The following is a 17,497-nucleotide window of genomic DNA, read 5'->3' on the forward strand; positions in this document are numbered from 1 at the left end:
TGGCCAGAATCACTGGGTTGCTGCGAGTTTTCCAGGCTGTATGGCCATTCTAGGGGGGCCCTGGTGGCACAGTGTGTTAAAGCTGAGCTGCTGAACTTGAGGACCAAAAGGTCGCAAGTTCGAATCCGAGGAGTGGAATGAGCACCCACTGTTAGCCTCAGCTTCTGCCAACCTAGCAGTTTGAAAATAAGAAAATGTGAGTAGATCAATAGGCGGGAAGGAAACGCCGCTCCATGCAGTCATGCCGGCCACATGACCTTGGATGTGTCTACGGACAATGCTGACTCGGACAATGCCGGCTGTTAGCCTCAGCTTCTGCCAACCTAGCAGTTCGAAAATAAGAAAATGTGAGTAGATCAATAGGCGGGAAGGAAACGGTGCTCCATGCAGTCATGCCGGCCACATGACCTTGGATGTGTCTACGGACAATGCCGGCTCTTCAGCTTAGAAATGGAGAGGAACACCAAAACCCAGAGTTGGACATGTCTGGACTTAACATCAGAGGAAACCCATACCTATGGCCATTCTCTCCTGACGTTTCGACCACATCTACAGCAGGCATCCTCTGAGGTTGTGAGGTCTGTTGGAAACTAGGCAAGTGGGGTTTATATATCTGTGGAAGGTCCAGAGTGGGAGAAAGAGCTCATGTCTGCCTGAGGCAAGTGTGAATGTTGCAATTGGCCACCTTGATTAGCATTGAATGGCCTTGCAACCTCAAAGCCTGGCTGATTCCTGCCTGGGGGTCTGGATTAGACAAGAGTTCTTTCTCCCACCCTGGGGATTCCACAGATACAGTAGAGTCTCACTTATCCAACATTCGCTTATCCAATGTTCTGGATTATCCAACGCATTTTCGTAATCAATGTTGTCAATACATCGTGATATTTTGGTGCTAAATTCGTAAATACAGTAATTACTACATAGCATTACTGTGTATTGAACTACATTTTCTGTCAAATTTGTTGTATAACATGATGTTTTGGTGCTTAATTTGTAAAATCATAACCTAATTTGATGTTTAATAGGCTTTTCCTTAATCTCTCCTTATTATCCAACATATGCGCTTATCCAACGTTCTTCCGGCCCGTTTATGTTGGATAAGCGAGACTACTGTATATAAATCCCACTTGCCCAGTTTCCAACAGACCTCGCAACCTCTGAGGATGCCTGCCATAGATGCAGGTGAAACGTCAGGAGAGAATGCTTCTGGAACATGGCCATACAGCAGGGAAAACTCACAGGAAGCCCATGGAAAAGTCATTCGGGGAGAAACACCGCCCCCTCCCCCTGGTCATTCCTGTATCTCCCAGCAGCCCCCGCGGGGTCCAAGCAGGCTTCCGTGGTTGCCATGGGCGACGGCGACACACAACATCCGCCCTTCTCTTTTCTGACCAGCGCAGGTGAGCTTCCCCAAGCCCCGCCCTCCCTCCGTAGGCGCCCGTTGATTGGAGGCCAGCTGGGGAGAGCGAACGGCTCAGTGGCCAGGCAGCTCCGCTTTCGTGACGTCACAAAGGCAGGGGGCGGGTGCGGAGGGAGGAAGCCGTGCTGCGGTTCTGAAGCGGCGGTGGCGGTAGCTTCCTGAGGGCGAAGCTCAACGGCGGGCGCCTCCTTCCTCCTTTCCTTGCCCCGGGCCTTTCCCCCGCAATGAGTGCGGACGCAGCTGCGGCTCTGTGAAGCGAAGGCCGAGGCCTGGAGGCAGCGCTCTGGCGAAGGGCCGCTGAAGAGGAGGAGGAGGAGGCCCCTCCCCCGCCTCTCTCTCTCGCTCTCTTGCGCCCTCTGCCGGCGTCTTTATAGTGCCACTTATGCGGTAACTATGCGCCCAGTTAGAACAAAAATGAAACGGGGGCCTTTGGAGTGACCCAGGCCCCTTCCACCCAGCTGAATAAAATCCCACATTTTCTGCTTTGAACTGAATTACAGTAGAGTCTCACTTATCCAAGCTAAACGGGCTGGCAGAAGCTTGGATAAGTGAATATCTTGGATAATAAGGAGGGATTAAGGAAAAGCCTATTAAACATCAAATTAGGTTATGATTTTACAAATCAAGCACCAAAACATGTTTCACAACAAATTTGACAGAAAAAGCAGTTCAATACGCAGTAGTGTTATGTTGTAATTACTGTATTTACGAATTTAGCACCAAAATATCACGATATATTGAAAACATTGACTACAAAAATGGCTTGGATAATCCAGAAACTTGGATAAGCGATGCTTGGATAAGTGAGACTCTACTGTATATGGCAGTGTGGACTCAGATAACCTAGTTCAAAGCAGGTATGTGGGATTTTCTGCCTTCATATTCTGGGTTATATGGCTGTGTGGAAGGGTGTGCTCACGCCCCATCTACACCGACCATTTAATGTTTTTCCAAGTTATTTTCAAGCCACAGCAACCAAAAATGTCATCACCCCCCTCCAAGGTCCCAAAAGTCGTCCGGTGTAAACATCAGCACAACCAAACCACTTTCTTCCATACTGGTTTGAAACTGACTTAATTCATCTGTGTAGATGGGCCTCAGGGCCCTGCCACACAGCCATATAACCCGGAATATCAAGGCAGAAAATCCCACAATACAGTAGAGTCTCACTTATCCAACACTCGCTTATCCAACGTTCTGGATTATCCAACGCATTTTTGTAGTCAATGTTTTCAATATATCATGATATTTTGGAGCTAAATTCATAAATACAGTAATTACTACATAGCATTACTGCGTATTGAACTACTTTCTCTGACAAATTTGTTGTCTAACATGATGTTTTGGTGCTTCATTTGTAAATTCATAACCTAATTTGATAATTAATAGGCTTTTCCTTAATGCCTCCTTATTATCCAACATATTCGCTTATCCAACATTCTGCCGGCCCGTTTATGTTGGATAAGTGAGACTCTACTGTATCTGTTTTGAATTGGAATACCTGAGTCTTCACTGTCATATATCCCAGTTCAAAGCAGATAATGTGGGATATTTTTTTCAGCTGTGTACCAGGGGCCTTAGTGGGGCTTTAGCTGCCAAATCAGCGAACTCTTGGTTGCAATATTTACAATGTTCTGTCATGTAATTCCTGTAGTGGCCTTATAGTTTCCTTGTTTTCTCCAAAAGTGTGTTTATACAAACACACGACCTAAGGAGTAAGAACCATAGTGGTAGGCTTATAGAGAAATTTACTGTGAACACATTAGCAGATTTCAAATTCAGCAGCTGGCAACGTTAATCAGAGGCTATTTCCAGACAGACCCTAGATCTCAGGATCTGATCCCAGGTTTTTTGCTCATTATATGAGTCCACACTGCCAGAAACTGAAAGGGCCCAGAGTTCTCCTGTTTGAAGTTCGAATATATACTTACTTACTTGACTTACTTTGGCGAGCCCTCATTGTTCAAGTATGATAGCCCTCCAAGTGTAATGTTTTGACAGATACGTAGATAACTGTGGAGTCCTATTCTTGATCCACATGTTCTTCCACAGTGAGGGCATCAGTTTCCAGGTGGAAGACGGTCCCGTTCAGGGTTGGCTGCCTTCTTGTCATGTTTCTCCCTTTTGCCCTCCATTTGTGCCTCTTCAAATTCCACAGCACTGCTGCACACAGCTGATCTCCAGTTAGAATGCTCAAGGGCCAGGTTTCTCAGTTCTTGGTGTCTATGCCACAGTGTTAAGGTTAGCTTTAAACCCATCTTTAAATCTCTTTTCCTGTCCACCAACATTCAGTTTTCCATTCTTGAGTTGGGAGTATAGTAACTGCTTAGGGAGATGGTGATCGGGCATTCGGGCAAGGCGGCCAGTCCAGCGGAGTTGTTGGCATTCATTGCTGGTGGTATTTGCTTTTTCCAGCATGCTGACATTTGTCCACCTGTCTTCCCAAGAGATTTGCAGGATTTTTTGGAGGCAGCGCTGATGGAATCATTCCAGGAGTTGGGTCCACATTTTTCAGGCATATAACAGCGTTTATAAACAATAGCTTTCTAAACAAGCACCTTGGTATCCCTACGGATGTCCCGATCCTCAAACACTCGCTGCTTCATTCGGAAAAAATGCTGCACTGGCAGAGCTCAGGCAGTGTTGTATTTCAGTATCAATGTTGATTTTTGTGGAGAAGTGGCTGCCAAGTTAGTGGAAATGGTCAACATTTTCTAACGTTACACCATTAAGCTGTATTTCTGGTCTTGCAGAGGGATTGGCTGGTGCCTGTTGGAAGAGCACTTTGGTTTTCCCAATGTTCAATGAGAGGCCGAGCTTCTCGTATGCTTCTGCAAAGGTGTTTAGAGTGACTTGTACATCTCAGTATGGACTCAGATAATCCAGTTCAAAGAAGATACTGTGGGATTTTCTGCCTTGATATTTTGGGTTATATGGCTCTTTGGAAGGGTCCTAAGAACCATAGTGGTAGGCATATAGAAAAGTTTACTTTGAACACATTAGCAGATTTCAAGTTCTGCAACTGGCAATGTTAATCAGAGTTTTCCTGTTTGAATGCCTTATACATAAGGGGGCTAGTGTTAACCATGCATTGCTAGGAAAGGAGTTACTTTGTTGATGGTGCAACATAAAGTTGTGTGTCTGGTTGGGGCCAACATAAATAAGGTCCATATTTTTCTATTAAATCCCTATAAATCAAGAGAGTTCAACTTAAGATGCATATAGGCCCTTTCCATGCCACTGTTATATCCCAGGATCTGATACCAGATGAACTGTTTATCCCAGGTTATCTGGCAGTTTTTTGTTTTTGTTTTTTTCGTGTCAGGAGCAACTTGAGTCACTTCTGGAGTGAGAGAATTGGCCGTCTGCAAGGACGTTGCCCAGGGGATGCCCGGATGTTTTGATGTTTTTACCATCCTTGTGGGAGGCTTCTCTCATGTCCCCGCATGGAGCTGGAGCTGATAGAGGGATCTCATCCACACTCTCCCCGGGTGGGATTCGAACCTGGCAGCTTTCAGGTCAGCAACCCAACCTTCAAGTCACTTAGTCCACTATGCCATCTGGGGGCTCCAAGATGGGGACTCATAAAATCCAGTTTAAAGCAGAAAATCTGGGATGGGATCCCGGGATATAGGGTAGTGTGGAAGGGGCCTTAGTTGCTGAAGTTTATTAGTAAATTCTTGGTTCCTACCTGATAGTTAAAGGAGTATTTCTTTTTTATTTATAGGCAACCCAGATCTTTTCCTGAGGTACAATGATCACAATCTGAGATTTCATTCTTGGAGATCAGAGGTGAGCTGGGACACTTTGGGGGCTTTTAGCTTATAGAGTACTGAACATTGATTTTATGAGCCCTGAAATAGTCTTTGTAAAATGAAAGTGAATGGGCAAGTGCCTCCTAAATCCCTTTCACATGTACTGTTTTCAAGCCGGGTGTCACCCATCCTGTATCTCTGCATTTTATTTTTATTGCCTAAATGTAGCACCATACATTTCTCCCCATTGAAATACATTTTGTTAATTTTTGGCCCAGCTCCCTAATCTATTAAGGTCGTTTTGGATTCTGATCCTGTCCTCTGATGTATTAGCTATCCATCCTAATTTGGTGTCACTTGCAAATCTGAGAAGCATGCCTTCTATTCTACCAGTTGAATCATGTATAATAATGTGGAATAGCACTTGTCCCAGGACAGAACACTGTAACACCCCTCTGGTCATTTCTAGCCAGGATGAAGTTGGGAAGTGCTCTTTGAGGTCAACCAGTTAACCAATTCCTAATCTATCTACCTAATTTTGGGTCCCAACCCCAAATGGGAACCCTTAGCTCAGTACTGGTATCACAAATAATTTAGCAACAGTTAAAGGTTTTCAGATCATCACCCATTTACACCAATCTTTTAGCAAAAACATGCAGTGTTTACAGTGGACTGTGCAGAAAATCCTTCAGCTATACTCCATAAAAAGGTAAATCAGCCTGTTTAGCAAAGCTTTGCAAATGCTGATGTATTAATAAACATTTGATTTTTATAACTATTTTAATAAGTACTTATCTGGGGCCATCAAAGGCCTTACTGAAATTGAGATAGGCTATATCCATGGCATTCCCTTCATATAACAAGCTTGTAACTGTATCCCTTTATTGAAAATAGAGGTAACATTTGCTTTCTTTCAGTCAGCTAAATTTTCTCCTGTTGTCCAGGAATTCTCAAAGATGATTGTCAGTGGTTCTGGAATGACTCCTGTCAGTTCTTTTAATACCCTTAAATGTAGTTCATCTGGCCCTGGAGACTTGAATTCATTTAGGTTAGCCAGATATCCCTATATGGTCTCTTTACCTATTCTGTGCTTTATTTCTCCTAGTGCAGCCTCTGCTCCAACCTCGCCAAGTTGAGCTCTCCTTTAGGGAGAAATATGAGGCAAAAAAGGTGTTGAGTAGTTTCATCTTTTTTCTGTTCCCCCATTAGCATTTTGCAATCACCTGCACACAGCGGCCCTACCATTTTCTTGTTATTGCTTTTGTTACAAACATAACTGAAAAAGCCCTTTAACTTCTCTAACAAGTCTGAGCTCATTCCGCCTTTGACTTTTCTAACTTAATCCCTACACATGCTGGCTGTTTTTTTTGTTTTTTTTTAATTCCTCTTTGGTTATATATCAATTTTTCCATTTCTTGAACATGTCCTCTTAAAACTTTACCTCAAATGAAAGTTCCTTAGGTATCCATTCTGGTTTCTTATAGATGCCTGTTTTTTTTCCTCTTCCTTTGAGCTGTTTGAAATTGTGCTTTTAATATTCTCATTGTTCAAAAGCTTGCATCCATCATGAGCTTCTTTCTCTTTTAGTATTCCTGACCATATACTCAACTTTTCCCTAAACATACTTCAGTCAGCTTTCCAAAAATTTAGAATGAGTGTCCAATTATGTTTGACTTCCCCTTTGAGGTTTCTAACAAGCTCTAGAAGAACAAGGTCACTTCTACCTAAGGAACCTGTCACTTCCACCTCAATCACTGTTGGGATTAGATCTAAAATCGCCGATCCCGTTATTCCCTCTTTCATTTTCTGGACAAGGAGCTTGTCTGCAAGGCAAGGGAGGGATTTATTGGACCTAATATTCTTTGGTAGAGTCTGTCTTACAGCAAATTCCAGGATCATAGAAATCTCCCATTACTACTACACCTCTCCTGTGTGAATGTGTGGTCATCTGTTCTAGGAAGACATCATCCAGGTCCTAAGTCTGGTCTGGAAGTCTGTAGTAGACCCCCACAATGGTCTCCATGCTCTTTCCCTCTTAATTTTTACCCTGATGCTCTCAACCTGGCTTCCAAGATTTACATCACAGTGTAAACAATCTTGACATACAATGCTCCTCCTCCTCCTATTTGTATCATTACCTCATTTTGTATGGTCATTATGTGTTTTACTGCATGTTGTGTTTTAACTGCTTATTTTATTTGATTGTTATCATTGTTTCTCAGTTATAGATATTGGTTTTAATTTGTTATATTTTGTTTCTGTTTTGGGCTTGGCCCCATGTTAGCTGCCCCTAGTCCCTTCGGGGATATAGTGGCGGGATAGAAAAATAAATTGTTGTTGTTGTTGTTGTTGTTATTGTTATTATGTTTGTTCTCTTTCTCAAGGCCCTTTCAAACAAGCCATAAACCTTAGAGAAACTGGCCCACAGAGGTCCCAAACCCCAAGATTTGGGGGGGGGGGGCACATTCCCTTTCATGCCGAACCACTGGCCCCCTGACCTCCCTCACCCCCTTTTCTACCTTTAAACAGCATAAAATTAAGTAGTTATCAAGGCTGGAGACTTCAAAACACACCTAGATATGACCCAATTGATTTTTTGATGGTGGATTCCCCCCTCCTGGATCTTAGCAAGTGTTATTTTAACCCAGAGTAAACCTGAAAATCCAGGTTAAACTCCAGGTTAAACCGGATTAGTTTGAGACATCGTTTGGATGTCTATGGCTAATCTGAAAAAAAATGGCTTATGCCCATCTATTACAACATTACAATCATGCAACTAATTCTACCATATTTTATCATATGAAACAGCAAATCAGACTTTTAACACTGTGGTGCTTAATGTAGTTTTAATTATATGTTATTTTTGGGCAAAACCATAAACCAGCAAGAAAATTTTATGAGGTATGATTATGCAGACTGTCCATAAGAAATCTCTTGTCTGAATATGGCCAATTCTGATGTCTGTTTTGTTGTTGGTGTGTGTCTAGTGCTACAACTGAAATTCAGAGACAGATGTTTTAAATGTTTTTGTCTTAAGGTTCTTCATTATTGCCTCCTTAAACAGCATGGCTAGGTATAGACTTTGAATCATGAACAGCCCTGCAGAGTTCCTATATTTAAACATGCAGTGGCTTGAAGTGGTTATCATTAGTGGCCAATTTTCCCACCTGACTTTTTCCTATTTTAAAGTTATCTAGAATGGCCAGCAAGAAAGAACCTCCTTTCTTCAATGAAGATACTATTGGAACATGCCATTGTGAACTTGCTTTCTATGACATTATGGAAATTATAATTGAAACTCTCACAGGAACATGCTTTGAACTGCGAGTATCTCCTTTTGAAACAGTTATTTCTGTGAAATCTAAAATTCAGAGACTGGAAGGTATATATCCCTTTTATGTTATAAAAATAGTAGACAGTTTAAAAAAAAATCCATTTCTGTTTTGGAAATAATCTTCCCGAGAACAAAAGGGGTGGGGGCACACAAAATCAGAACAGATTCAATGCTAACATAAAACATGATAAGCAATAAACAAATTTATAATGCATCGAAATCACAGCTATTGAAGTGCTTGACCACAGCGTCTTGTACAACCAAGATTGATGTTTTTTTAATGACTTTAGCCAATACAAGGTCTAGGGAACTGCTAGAAAATTATATTATTGATCAAATCTGTTTAATGCAGGATTACAGTTCTGGGTAAAGATTAATCTTGCTGATGTTTTATTCATTGAACACATCATTGAAGTATCACATTTCATCACTTAATCTCATGGTAGAAATACAACAATTCATAACTCTAGCCAGTTTTCTTTTGTTCAAAAATATTATTTTTAATGTGAATGGTGATTATATATTTTTGCTTTAACCTTATTTGCTTATGTTTTGTTGATTTCTAAAGAAATAATTTCTTTGTAAATGTACTTAAAATGATTATGTTAATAAAGCAATTACATTTTTAAAAAATTGTGTTTAGGTATTCCTGTATCCCAGCAACACTTAATATGGAATGATGAAGAGCTGGAAGATGATTATGGTTTGAATGATTATGAGTAAGTATTTAAAAGACGTTATCTATAACATTTCTTAATATTTCACAGTTGAGGAAAGAATTGTAACTTTTCTTTGTTTGTTTGCAGAATTTCAGAAGGTTGTACTTTGAAACTGATATTGGCAATGCGAGGTGGACCTATTAATACTAGAAGGGGTAAGTGCCAATTAATTTTTCTCTGAAGTATTCTAAATTGTTAGGATGAACTGAGAATTACATTGTTATAGATCCTTCTGAGACCTGAGAAGAAAACTGAACATATGATTCAGTGCATGGAAAACCACATTCACATTTCTTTCCTACTTTAGTCTGGCCTTCATATCATGTACTCATATGATGTGAGGAAAGCATTGACAATGCACACTTTTCAGTCTCGTGTGTAGTTACAGTGACTTGTAACACCTGGCAATAGGCTCCCACTTTTGGCTTTTTAAGGAATACATTTTTATTAAAATATACATAGTGTTTTATACATGTGCACACAGAGGGTACCAAAAGTGTGTACACATTTTAAGAAAGGAAAAAACCTATTAATATATACCAATAACAAAAGATGAATCCAAGTCACATATGATTTCTACAATTGCAAGAGGTGTCAAAGTGGTTACTATCAGCATCCAGACAGTTCTGATTTCAGCAAACTGGTTCTAATGATTCTTTAAAAAATTAAAAACTTAAGTCTTACAATTGCTTGTGATATACGTTTGGTGTAACTATAGCAGTGATGCTCTTTTGCATTCAGCTAGACATCAAGGAGGCGTCCTACTAGTTATGGGTGTCCCTAAGTGCACCTTAGGTAAAGGTTTCCCCTGACGTTAAGTCCAGTCGTGTCCAACTCTGGGGATTGGTGGTCATCTCCATTTCTAAGCTGAAGAGCCGGCGTTGTCTGTAGACGCCTCCAACGTCATGTGGCCGGCATGACTGCGTGGAACGCCATTAACTTCCCGCCGGAGCCGTACATATTGATCTTCTTACATTTGCATGTTTTCGAACTGCTAGGTTGGCAGGAGCTGGAGCTAACAGCGGGCGCTCACTCTGCTCCCTGGATTCGAACCTGTGACCTTTCGGTCTGCAAGTTCAGCAGCTCAGCACTTTAACACACTTTGCCACTGGGAGCTCCTATATACATATGCATATATCCCCTTTCTTAGTTGCCATACTTCTAGACAATGGTGCCATGAGATGGAAGTCACTCATATCAGTAATCTCTATCAGCATTACATCTTTTACACAGAGGTCCCCTGTCACTGATGATTTGTCCAGTAAATAGAAAAAGTCTAGCTGAGTTTGTAAATACTTAAATTGAAACTGATTGTTGTTTCTCCTTGACAAAAACCTGATTATAGTCTGTTTTATGTATTTAATTGCTACCATCTTAAAGCCAGTCCCTCAGTTTGATCTATTAGAGCAGGAGTGGACAACCTTTTGGAAGACTAAAGGACTTCATTAACTCTCCAGGAGATGATGGAGGGCCATATCAGCAACAACAACATTTCTTGCCGTTTCTCTTCTCTGTAGTTCCTGTGGCAGATCCCATTAGGGAAATAACAGAATACATGGATCCCAGCCAAGATGACCTCTGGGAGAAGATCCCATCCAACAATCATGCTACCTTCTTGGTGTATCGGGAAGGAGATCAGCTGAACTTCTTCCGTATTGTAGACAGAGGAGATGGAACTTTAACACCAATTTCTGAATCTTTGAGGTTTATTGAATTTTAATTCATTTCAGAGGATTTAAAATATTATTGTCTTAATTAAAGAGTCTGTATATTGCAATAGTGTCCTTGAGCTTAAAAAAGCCCACAAGATTCCAACCTTTTTTTAAAAAATCTTCAGTTGGTTTAACTTTTAAGACTCACTTTACTTTTACAGTTTGAGCTAACTCAGCATCATTATAAAACCATGTTTTATCTGCAGTAGTGCTTTATTCTGTTTCCAGGTTGAAAAAATGTTCTTGTTATTGAATAAATAGTCAAGGTTTACTATTTGATTTGTTATCCATAATGCCCAGCAAAAGCATTTCTGGTGACTTTCCTTTAAACCTCTATATTAACAATATAAATCTTAGACCAATAAATACCATTTCACTTTGCTACATGTCCACTACCTATGGAAGAAGGTTCCCTTCTTGTTTTGACAACCCCAACATTAATTTCATAGAATCATAGAGTTGGAAGAGACCTCGAGGGCCATTCAGTCCAACCCCCTGTCAAGAAGCAGGAAAATTGCATTCAAAGCTCTCCTGACAGATGGCCACCCACCCTCTGTGCAAAAGCTTCCAAAGAAGGAGTCTCCCATCACAGTCCGGGGGAGAGAGTTCCACCATTGAACAGCCTTCACAATTAGGAAGTTTTTCCTAATGTTCAGATGGAATCTCCTTTCCTGTAGTTTGAAGCCATTGTTCTGCCTCCTAGTCTCCAGGGCAGCAGAAAAAAAGCTTGCTCCCTCCTCCCTATGACTTCCCCTGACATACATGGCCCTAATCATGTCTCCTCTCAGCCTTCTCTTCTGCAGGCTAAACATGCCCAGTTCTTTAAGTCACTCCTCATCTAGACTTGTTCTCCAGACCCTTGATCATTTTAGTCACCCTCCTCTGGACACATTTCAGCTTGTCAACATCTCCCTTAAATTGCAGTGCCCAGAAGCATGACTTTCCTGGATCTAGACACTATATTCCTATTTATGCAAGCCAAAATCCCATTGGCTTTTTTTAGCTGCTGCATGACATTGTTGGCCCATGTTCACTTTCCTATCCATGAGGACTCCCAAGATCTTTTTTACATGTATTGCTGTTAAGTCAGGCGTCTCCCATTCGGTATCTTTGCATTTCATTTTTTCTACCTAAGTGAAGTATCTTGCATTTGTCCCTGTTGAAGTTCATTTTGTTAGTTTTGGCCCATCTCTCTAATCTGTTAAGATCGTTTTGAATTCTGCTCCTGTTTTCTGGAGTATTAGCTATCCCTCCTAGTTTGGTGTTGTCTGCAAACTTGATTATCATCCCTTCTAACCCTTCATCTAAGTAAATAATAAAATTGTTGAACAGGACTAGACTCAGTTTTCTCAAATTTCAGTGGTTGGATCTCTCTTATCAAATTGCATCTATAATTCAGTTGCGTATTAAGCTTCATTGAGAAGAATTTCTTTTGATTTAAACTTTCCCCTGTTTGGTTCAAAGGTCATCATAAAACAACTAACTTCAATTCTGAATTTATTCTTTCCTAGAAAAGGCTTTCTTCTGTGAGGTGGCTAATATTATCTTAGGAAAAAGTATATTTTTTATTTATCTTTAAAGATCCTTTAAAATACAATTCTTTTTAAATGTAGAATGTGACTTAACTTTATTTACCACACAAAACCAAACTTCTAAAATCTTAAGTCATAACCTTCAAGTTCTAAGAAATCATCATCTAAGCAATATTCCATTCCTTTCACCATAGAAACAACAGACTTCATAGTACAATCAGGAATTCCCGCACCATCTTTTTCCTTAGCATCATACAGAGTTCTTAAATTTCATTGTGTTTCTTTGCCTCCCAACTAACTCTGGAAATTTCTTTCTGCCATTACACAAAAGATATTCCAAATCTCATGATAAAGATTATTTGGAAGTAGAATAAAAATCTTGGCAAAAACACTTGGTTTTATTTTTATAATTCCCTCTAAAAAAGAATTCAGCTTTACCTCTTTTTCTACATTTCTTTTAATTTCTTTACAGATTCTTTCACAATTGTTTTGAAATAAATTGTTATACAGTGGAATCTTGACTTAAGAGCATCCCAATTTAAGGGAGTTTTAAGCTAAGAGCCATCGCTCAGCCTGGTTTCGCTTTAGCATGAGAATACAGGGCTTTAGAGCTTTTAGGCATTTTAGGAGCAGCCTCTGTGCCTCATGCCTTCATGCTTCGTGCTCTTGTCTGCTTTGGGGGATTGCTGTCTGCTTTGGGGGATTGCTGTCTGCTTTGCTTTTGTCCTCCTTGAAGAACTTTGGTTTGTTGATTTTGTGTGGTTTTTATTCCTGGTATGTTGGCTTCATGAGGAGTGGGGAGAGAAAGCAAGAGAAAAGGAGGCTGGAATGAATTCAGTACGATGAAAATGATGCTCCTGCCTCTTCGCTTTGTGCTTTCTTGCCACAACTTTGTGCTTCTACCATTTTAAAGTTAATCTTTCTTTTTTATTGTTCCATGTGAATGTGCATTTATACATTATGTGTTATTTATAAAGTACATTTTCTTATTTGAAAACATGTAACAAAAAATATGGGGTGTTTTTAGGGGGGGTGGAACAAATTAATAGCATTTCAATGGGAAATTTGGTTTGAGATAAGAGTGATTAGAGTTAAGAGTTAGGTCATGGAACGAATTAAATCCTTAACTCAAATATCACTATACCTTGTTATTTCCAAACATGTAATCAATTTTTCCACATTAAAATTGGAAAGAGCACCAAATACAAGTGACATCCTTTTACTCAGGCTGGCCCCGCAGTTCCAACCTTAGGAATCCTGACACTCACTCTTCCTGGATTGGGATTCTGTGCTCAAAATGACCCCTTAAATGCGGGCTTGTGGCTGTGTTGTGTGTGTTCTGTGCTGGTTTGTGACCCCGGCTCCAGTGCAAGCTTGCTAGAAGCAGCCAGAGACAGTTTTAAAACTCTACTTTTCTGTATTTCTGTGCATAGGGAAGAGGGTGAGAGGAAGACTTTAAAAAGTTCCGTATTAACTGTTTGCAATTACTAGCTGATAAAAGAGCAAATCCAGGACATTTGAAAGGGGGGGGGGGGGGGGGAACAATCACATTCCTAGGAATCAATCTGGATTTATGTCGCAAATATTGGTGTAGTGAAATTGAATTTCTCTGAATGCATTCTAGCTTTAAATATAAATATTTGTGATCTTGGCACATCATTAATGTTTACATAATGTTTTAATAATCTTTCACATGTTCTTACGATATGAACCCTTTCTGAAGTATCTAAGAGTAGAATGTCAAAGCCAGTTTGTTCTCTCTCCTTGCCAGTGCTGGTTCGGTTTATAATTTGTGTACTGAAAACAACGAAGATAAAGAGCCATGTCCTTCTAGTCAGCAGATGATTGAGAACTCCATCACAATGAATAAAATGAAGCTGCTCAAGATGAAGATGGAGAACATAAATCTCAGCAAAAAAGTGAGCCTATACTCTTACAGCCCTTGCAGAATTATTTGTGCTTTTGCATTACAGATCCTCTTGAAAATGATTGCTGTTCTGTTAAATGAAGGGGCCTATGAAATGAAGGCTATGTTAGTTTGTCTTTGTTCTATGTTAAAAGGCATTGAATGTTTGCCTATATGTGTAATGTGATCCGCCCTGAGTCCCCTTCGGGGTGAGAAGGGCGGAATATAAATGCTGTAAATAAATAAATAAATAAATAAATAAATAAATAAATAAATAAATGTCAAATGCCCTTAAAGGAGATACATTTACCCACACTGATCCATTTTAGATAGTTAAACAAAACAACCGTCTTGATCAGTCTGTGATCATTTGTTCTCTTTATTTACAGTGGCAAACTTTCGTCTATCAAAGATTGTTTGATGCATTTGTCAGACCCACATAAGGCAAGAAAAAGCTTTTTCATTAACAGAAACCATTCTGTTAATGGAACCAAGAGTGGCAATTCTCCATCTCTCTGAAAGATACTCAGAGGGCTGAGGCCCCTTCCACACAGCTGAATAATATCCCACATTTTCTGCTTTGAACTGGAATATATGGCAGTGTGGACTCAGATAACCCAGTTCAAAGCAGGTATTGTGGGATTTTCTGCCTTGATATTCTGGGTTATATGGCTGTTTGGAAGGGCCTGAGGAATTGTAGATAAAAAGTCTCATTTGAGGAAGAGTGGAATAGTAAGTGATATTTCTAGTAAGTGATATTTCATTCCTCTCAGCCAAAATACACATTTAGATCCTTGTCAGTATACCATATTTCACTGTGTAATAGTTGCCACTGCATAATCTTGCATTCCTCTTTTCTGGTCCAAAAATTGATTTCTTGCCTTTTTTTTTCTTAATTGTCACATTTTTTTAAAAAAAATTAGAAACAGAGCCACCTAGTGCCATCTTTCTTTTCTCCTTTCTCAAAGGAAAGAATGTTTAAAAGCACACAGAAATAGAGCCAGTTGGGGCCCTCCCTCCTTCATTCTCTCTTTTCCTTATTTCTCTGAGGTAAGACATTTTTTAAATAAAAAAAACAACAATGCTAAAGAAAGTTTTTTTCCTCACAGTATGGTCACAGCACTTTTTTTGTGTGCAAAAAAAGGCATTGAAATGCGACGATTATGCAGTAAAATATGGCATGACTCTCTCATCATTTTCCACTTCAGTGTTTTCATTACTTTTATGCATGTGCATACATATTTTACCGATTTCCTGTCTTTTCCTCAAATTGAACTTAAAAATATCCAAAGCATTATCAATTTTTTAAAAGTCTTTTAGTTAATAGAATTACTGTCAATGCTAGACTACTGCTTAAAACTATTTGTATCCATTATTATTATTCCTAAAAGTATTATATTATTATCATGTTTGTTTATACCCCGCTTTTCTCTCCACAAGGAGACTCAAAGCCACAAGACATTGCTAAAAAAGTTGGCACTTAATGTTCAATTGGATTCAAAGGGAAAATAGAATGTGTTTATAGTGAGAAATGTTTTTAGCATTTGTTTTCTTTTGCCCATAGCATTGTCTAGGTCAGTGGTTCTCAAACTGTGGGTCCCCCGGTGATTTGGCCTACAACTCCCAGAAATTCCAGCCAGTTTACCACCACAGGTTGAGAACCACTGGTCTAGGTCAAGGGTTTCCAGTCTGTAGACGCTGGATATTGGGAAACTTCCACTCCCAGAAACTTTGGTCAGCTTGACAAATGGTGAAGGATTCTGGTAGTTGTAGCCCAGCAGTTATTTGGGATGCATGATTAGAAGCCACTCCTATACATGCTGCTGCCCTGCAATTCAAATAACATCTTTTTTTCTCATTTTCACAGCCCAATAGAATTTTTAAAGTGAATCCTCATCCTCCAAATGCTCCACGTTCATCTAATGGCTCTGTGACAAGTACGCATCGTAAATCATTCCGAACACTTCCCCACATACCTTCTGATAATTTACTTTCTTCAGAAACATCTCAAAAGACACTTTCAGTTTTGCCGGCTGCTGGTAGGAGAATGCCTTCCATTTCTAGCAACTTTATTACAGAAAACAACAGAATGGAAAGTATTCCACAGTCTCAGTCAATTAGCAACATTGCAACACCACAGAAAGTAACATGTGTACAAAAAGAAGATACAACAATATTTACAGACACAGTTCTTCCAATTCTAGCGCCACTTAAAAGTACAGAAAAAAATACAGAAACTGGTGTATCAACAAATGAGAAAGGTTCTTTTTTATATCCAGATATCTCAAATGTAAACCTATATGCTACAGAAGAAAAGGTTCTAGCAAACACGGATGTTTTAACCTTGCTAGGAGAACCAAACTTTACTGAAGCATGCAGTGAATTGTATGGAACAGGAAAAGTGAATACAGAACACAGATTATCTGAGGAAGATGTAGGCTCTTCCATTGCAGAGCATTCTAACGAGTCCATTACAAAACGTCTAACCATTACAGCAGCAGATAACACTATTCTTAGTTCTCATGACATCAGTTGTCAGAGAAATGCACAACGATCACCTCTTCACTGCACAAATTATTCAGCACCAATTGTACGTTACAGCCCTCAGAAACCTCAAATTCAGTCCAAATGTTTAGAAGTTGGTAACTTGAAGCCTGTTGCCTCTCCAAATATCCTACAGCCATTGGAGGTGCAGAACTCAGTAGATTCCTCTTATCCAAGGACTTCTAGATTTCATTGTGATGCACAATCAAAGCACTCTGTTAGCAAAAGACCTGAAACCCATTCTAAAAAGAAGACAAGGGAAATCACAGGAGTGCCAGTGAAAGCATCCAAAGATCCTGTTTTTTCTGTAAATAATGGGGGATTTCTTAGTTCGATGACTCAAAGCACAAACAGAAATGGGTTGAAGAATTCCTGTGGTACAGGCAGGTTTTGGACTTCTGGTACTCCATTAACCACAGATCTCCAGCATTTTCAAGAAGAAAGATTTAGCTTGGTCCCTTCCTACGATGACATGTCTGGATACCTTTTGGTAATTAGTTTTATAATAGCACTTTATTTCTCCTTATATTTCCTTGGAAGATTCAGTCCCATTTTTATTTTAGCCAGGATACTAA

General features: G+C 39.8%; 1 protein-coding gene across 8 annotated transcripts in view; it reads left to right on the forward strand.

Annotated features, from left to right (window-relative positions):
- The first annotated feature begins 1,501 nt into the window (after window positions 1–1,501).
- The window catches only part of zfand4 (zinc finger AN1-type containing 4), a 29,382-nt gene continuing 13,386 nt past the window's right edge, over window positions 1,502–17,497 (forward strand). For 2 of the 8 annotated variants that reach the window (XM_016996237.2, XM_008117729.3), the window contains exons 1-8: window positions 1,504–1,807; window positions 5,148–5,212; window positions 8,365–8,557; window positions 9,153–9,228; window positions 9,316–9,383; window positions 10,746–10,932; window positions 14,244–14,391; window positions 16,246–17,412. In XM_016996237.2, coding sequence (XP_016851726.1) covers window positions 8,374–8,557; window positions 9,153–9,228; window positions 9,316–9,383; window positions 10,746–10,932; window positions 14,244–14,391; window positions 16,246–17,412 — 1,830 coding nt within the window. In that variant the 5' untranslated portion in view covers window positions 1,504–1,807; window positions 5,148–5,212; window positions 8,365–8,373. Of the gene's footprint in view, window positions 1,808–5,147; window positions 5,213–8,364; window positions 8,558–9,152; window positions 9,229–9,315; window positions 9,384–10,745; window positions 10,933–14,243; window positions 14,392–15,346; window positions 15,429–16,245; window positions 17,413–17,497 lie in introns of those variants that run through there. The other 6 variants (XM_003225405.4, XM_062975969.1, XR_010004542.1 and 3 more) reach the window with 5 other exon arrangements.

Source organism: Anolis carolinensis, chromosome 3 (assembly GCF_035594765.1).
Source record: "Anolis carolinensis isolate JA03-04 chromosome 3, rAnoCar3.1.pri, whole genome shotgun sequence".
Lineage (NCBI taxonomy): Eukaryota > Metazoa > Chordata > Lepidosauria > Squamata > Dactyloidae > Anolis > Anolis carolinensis.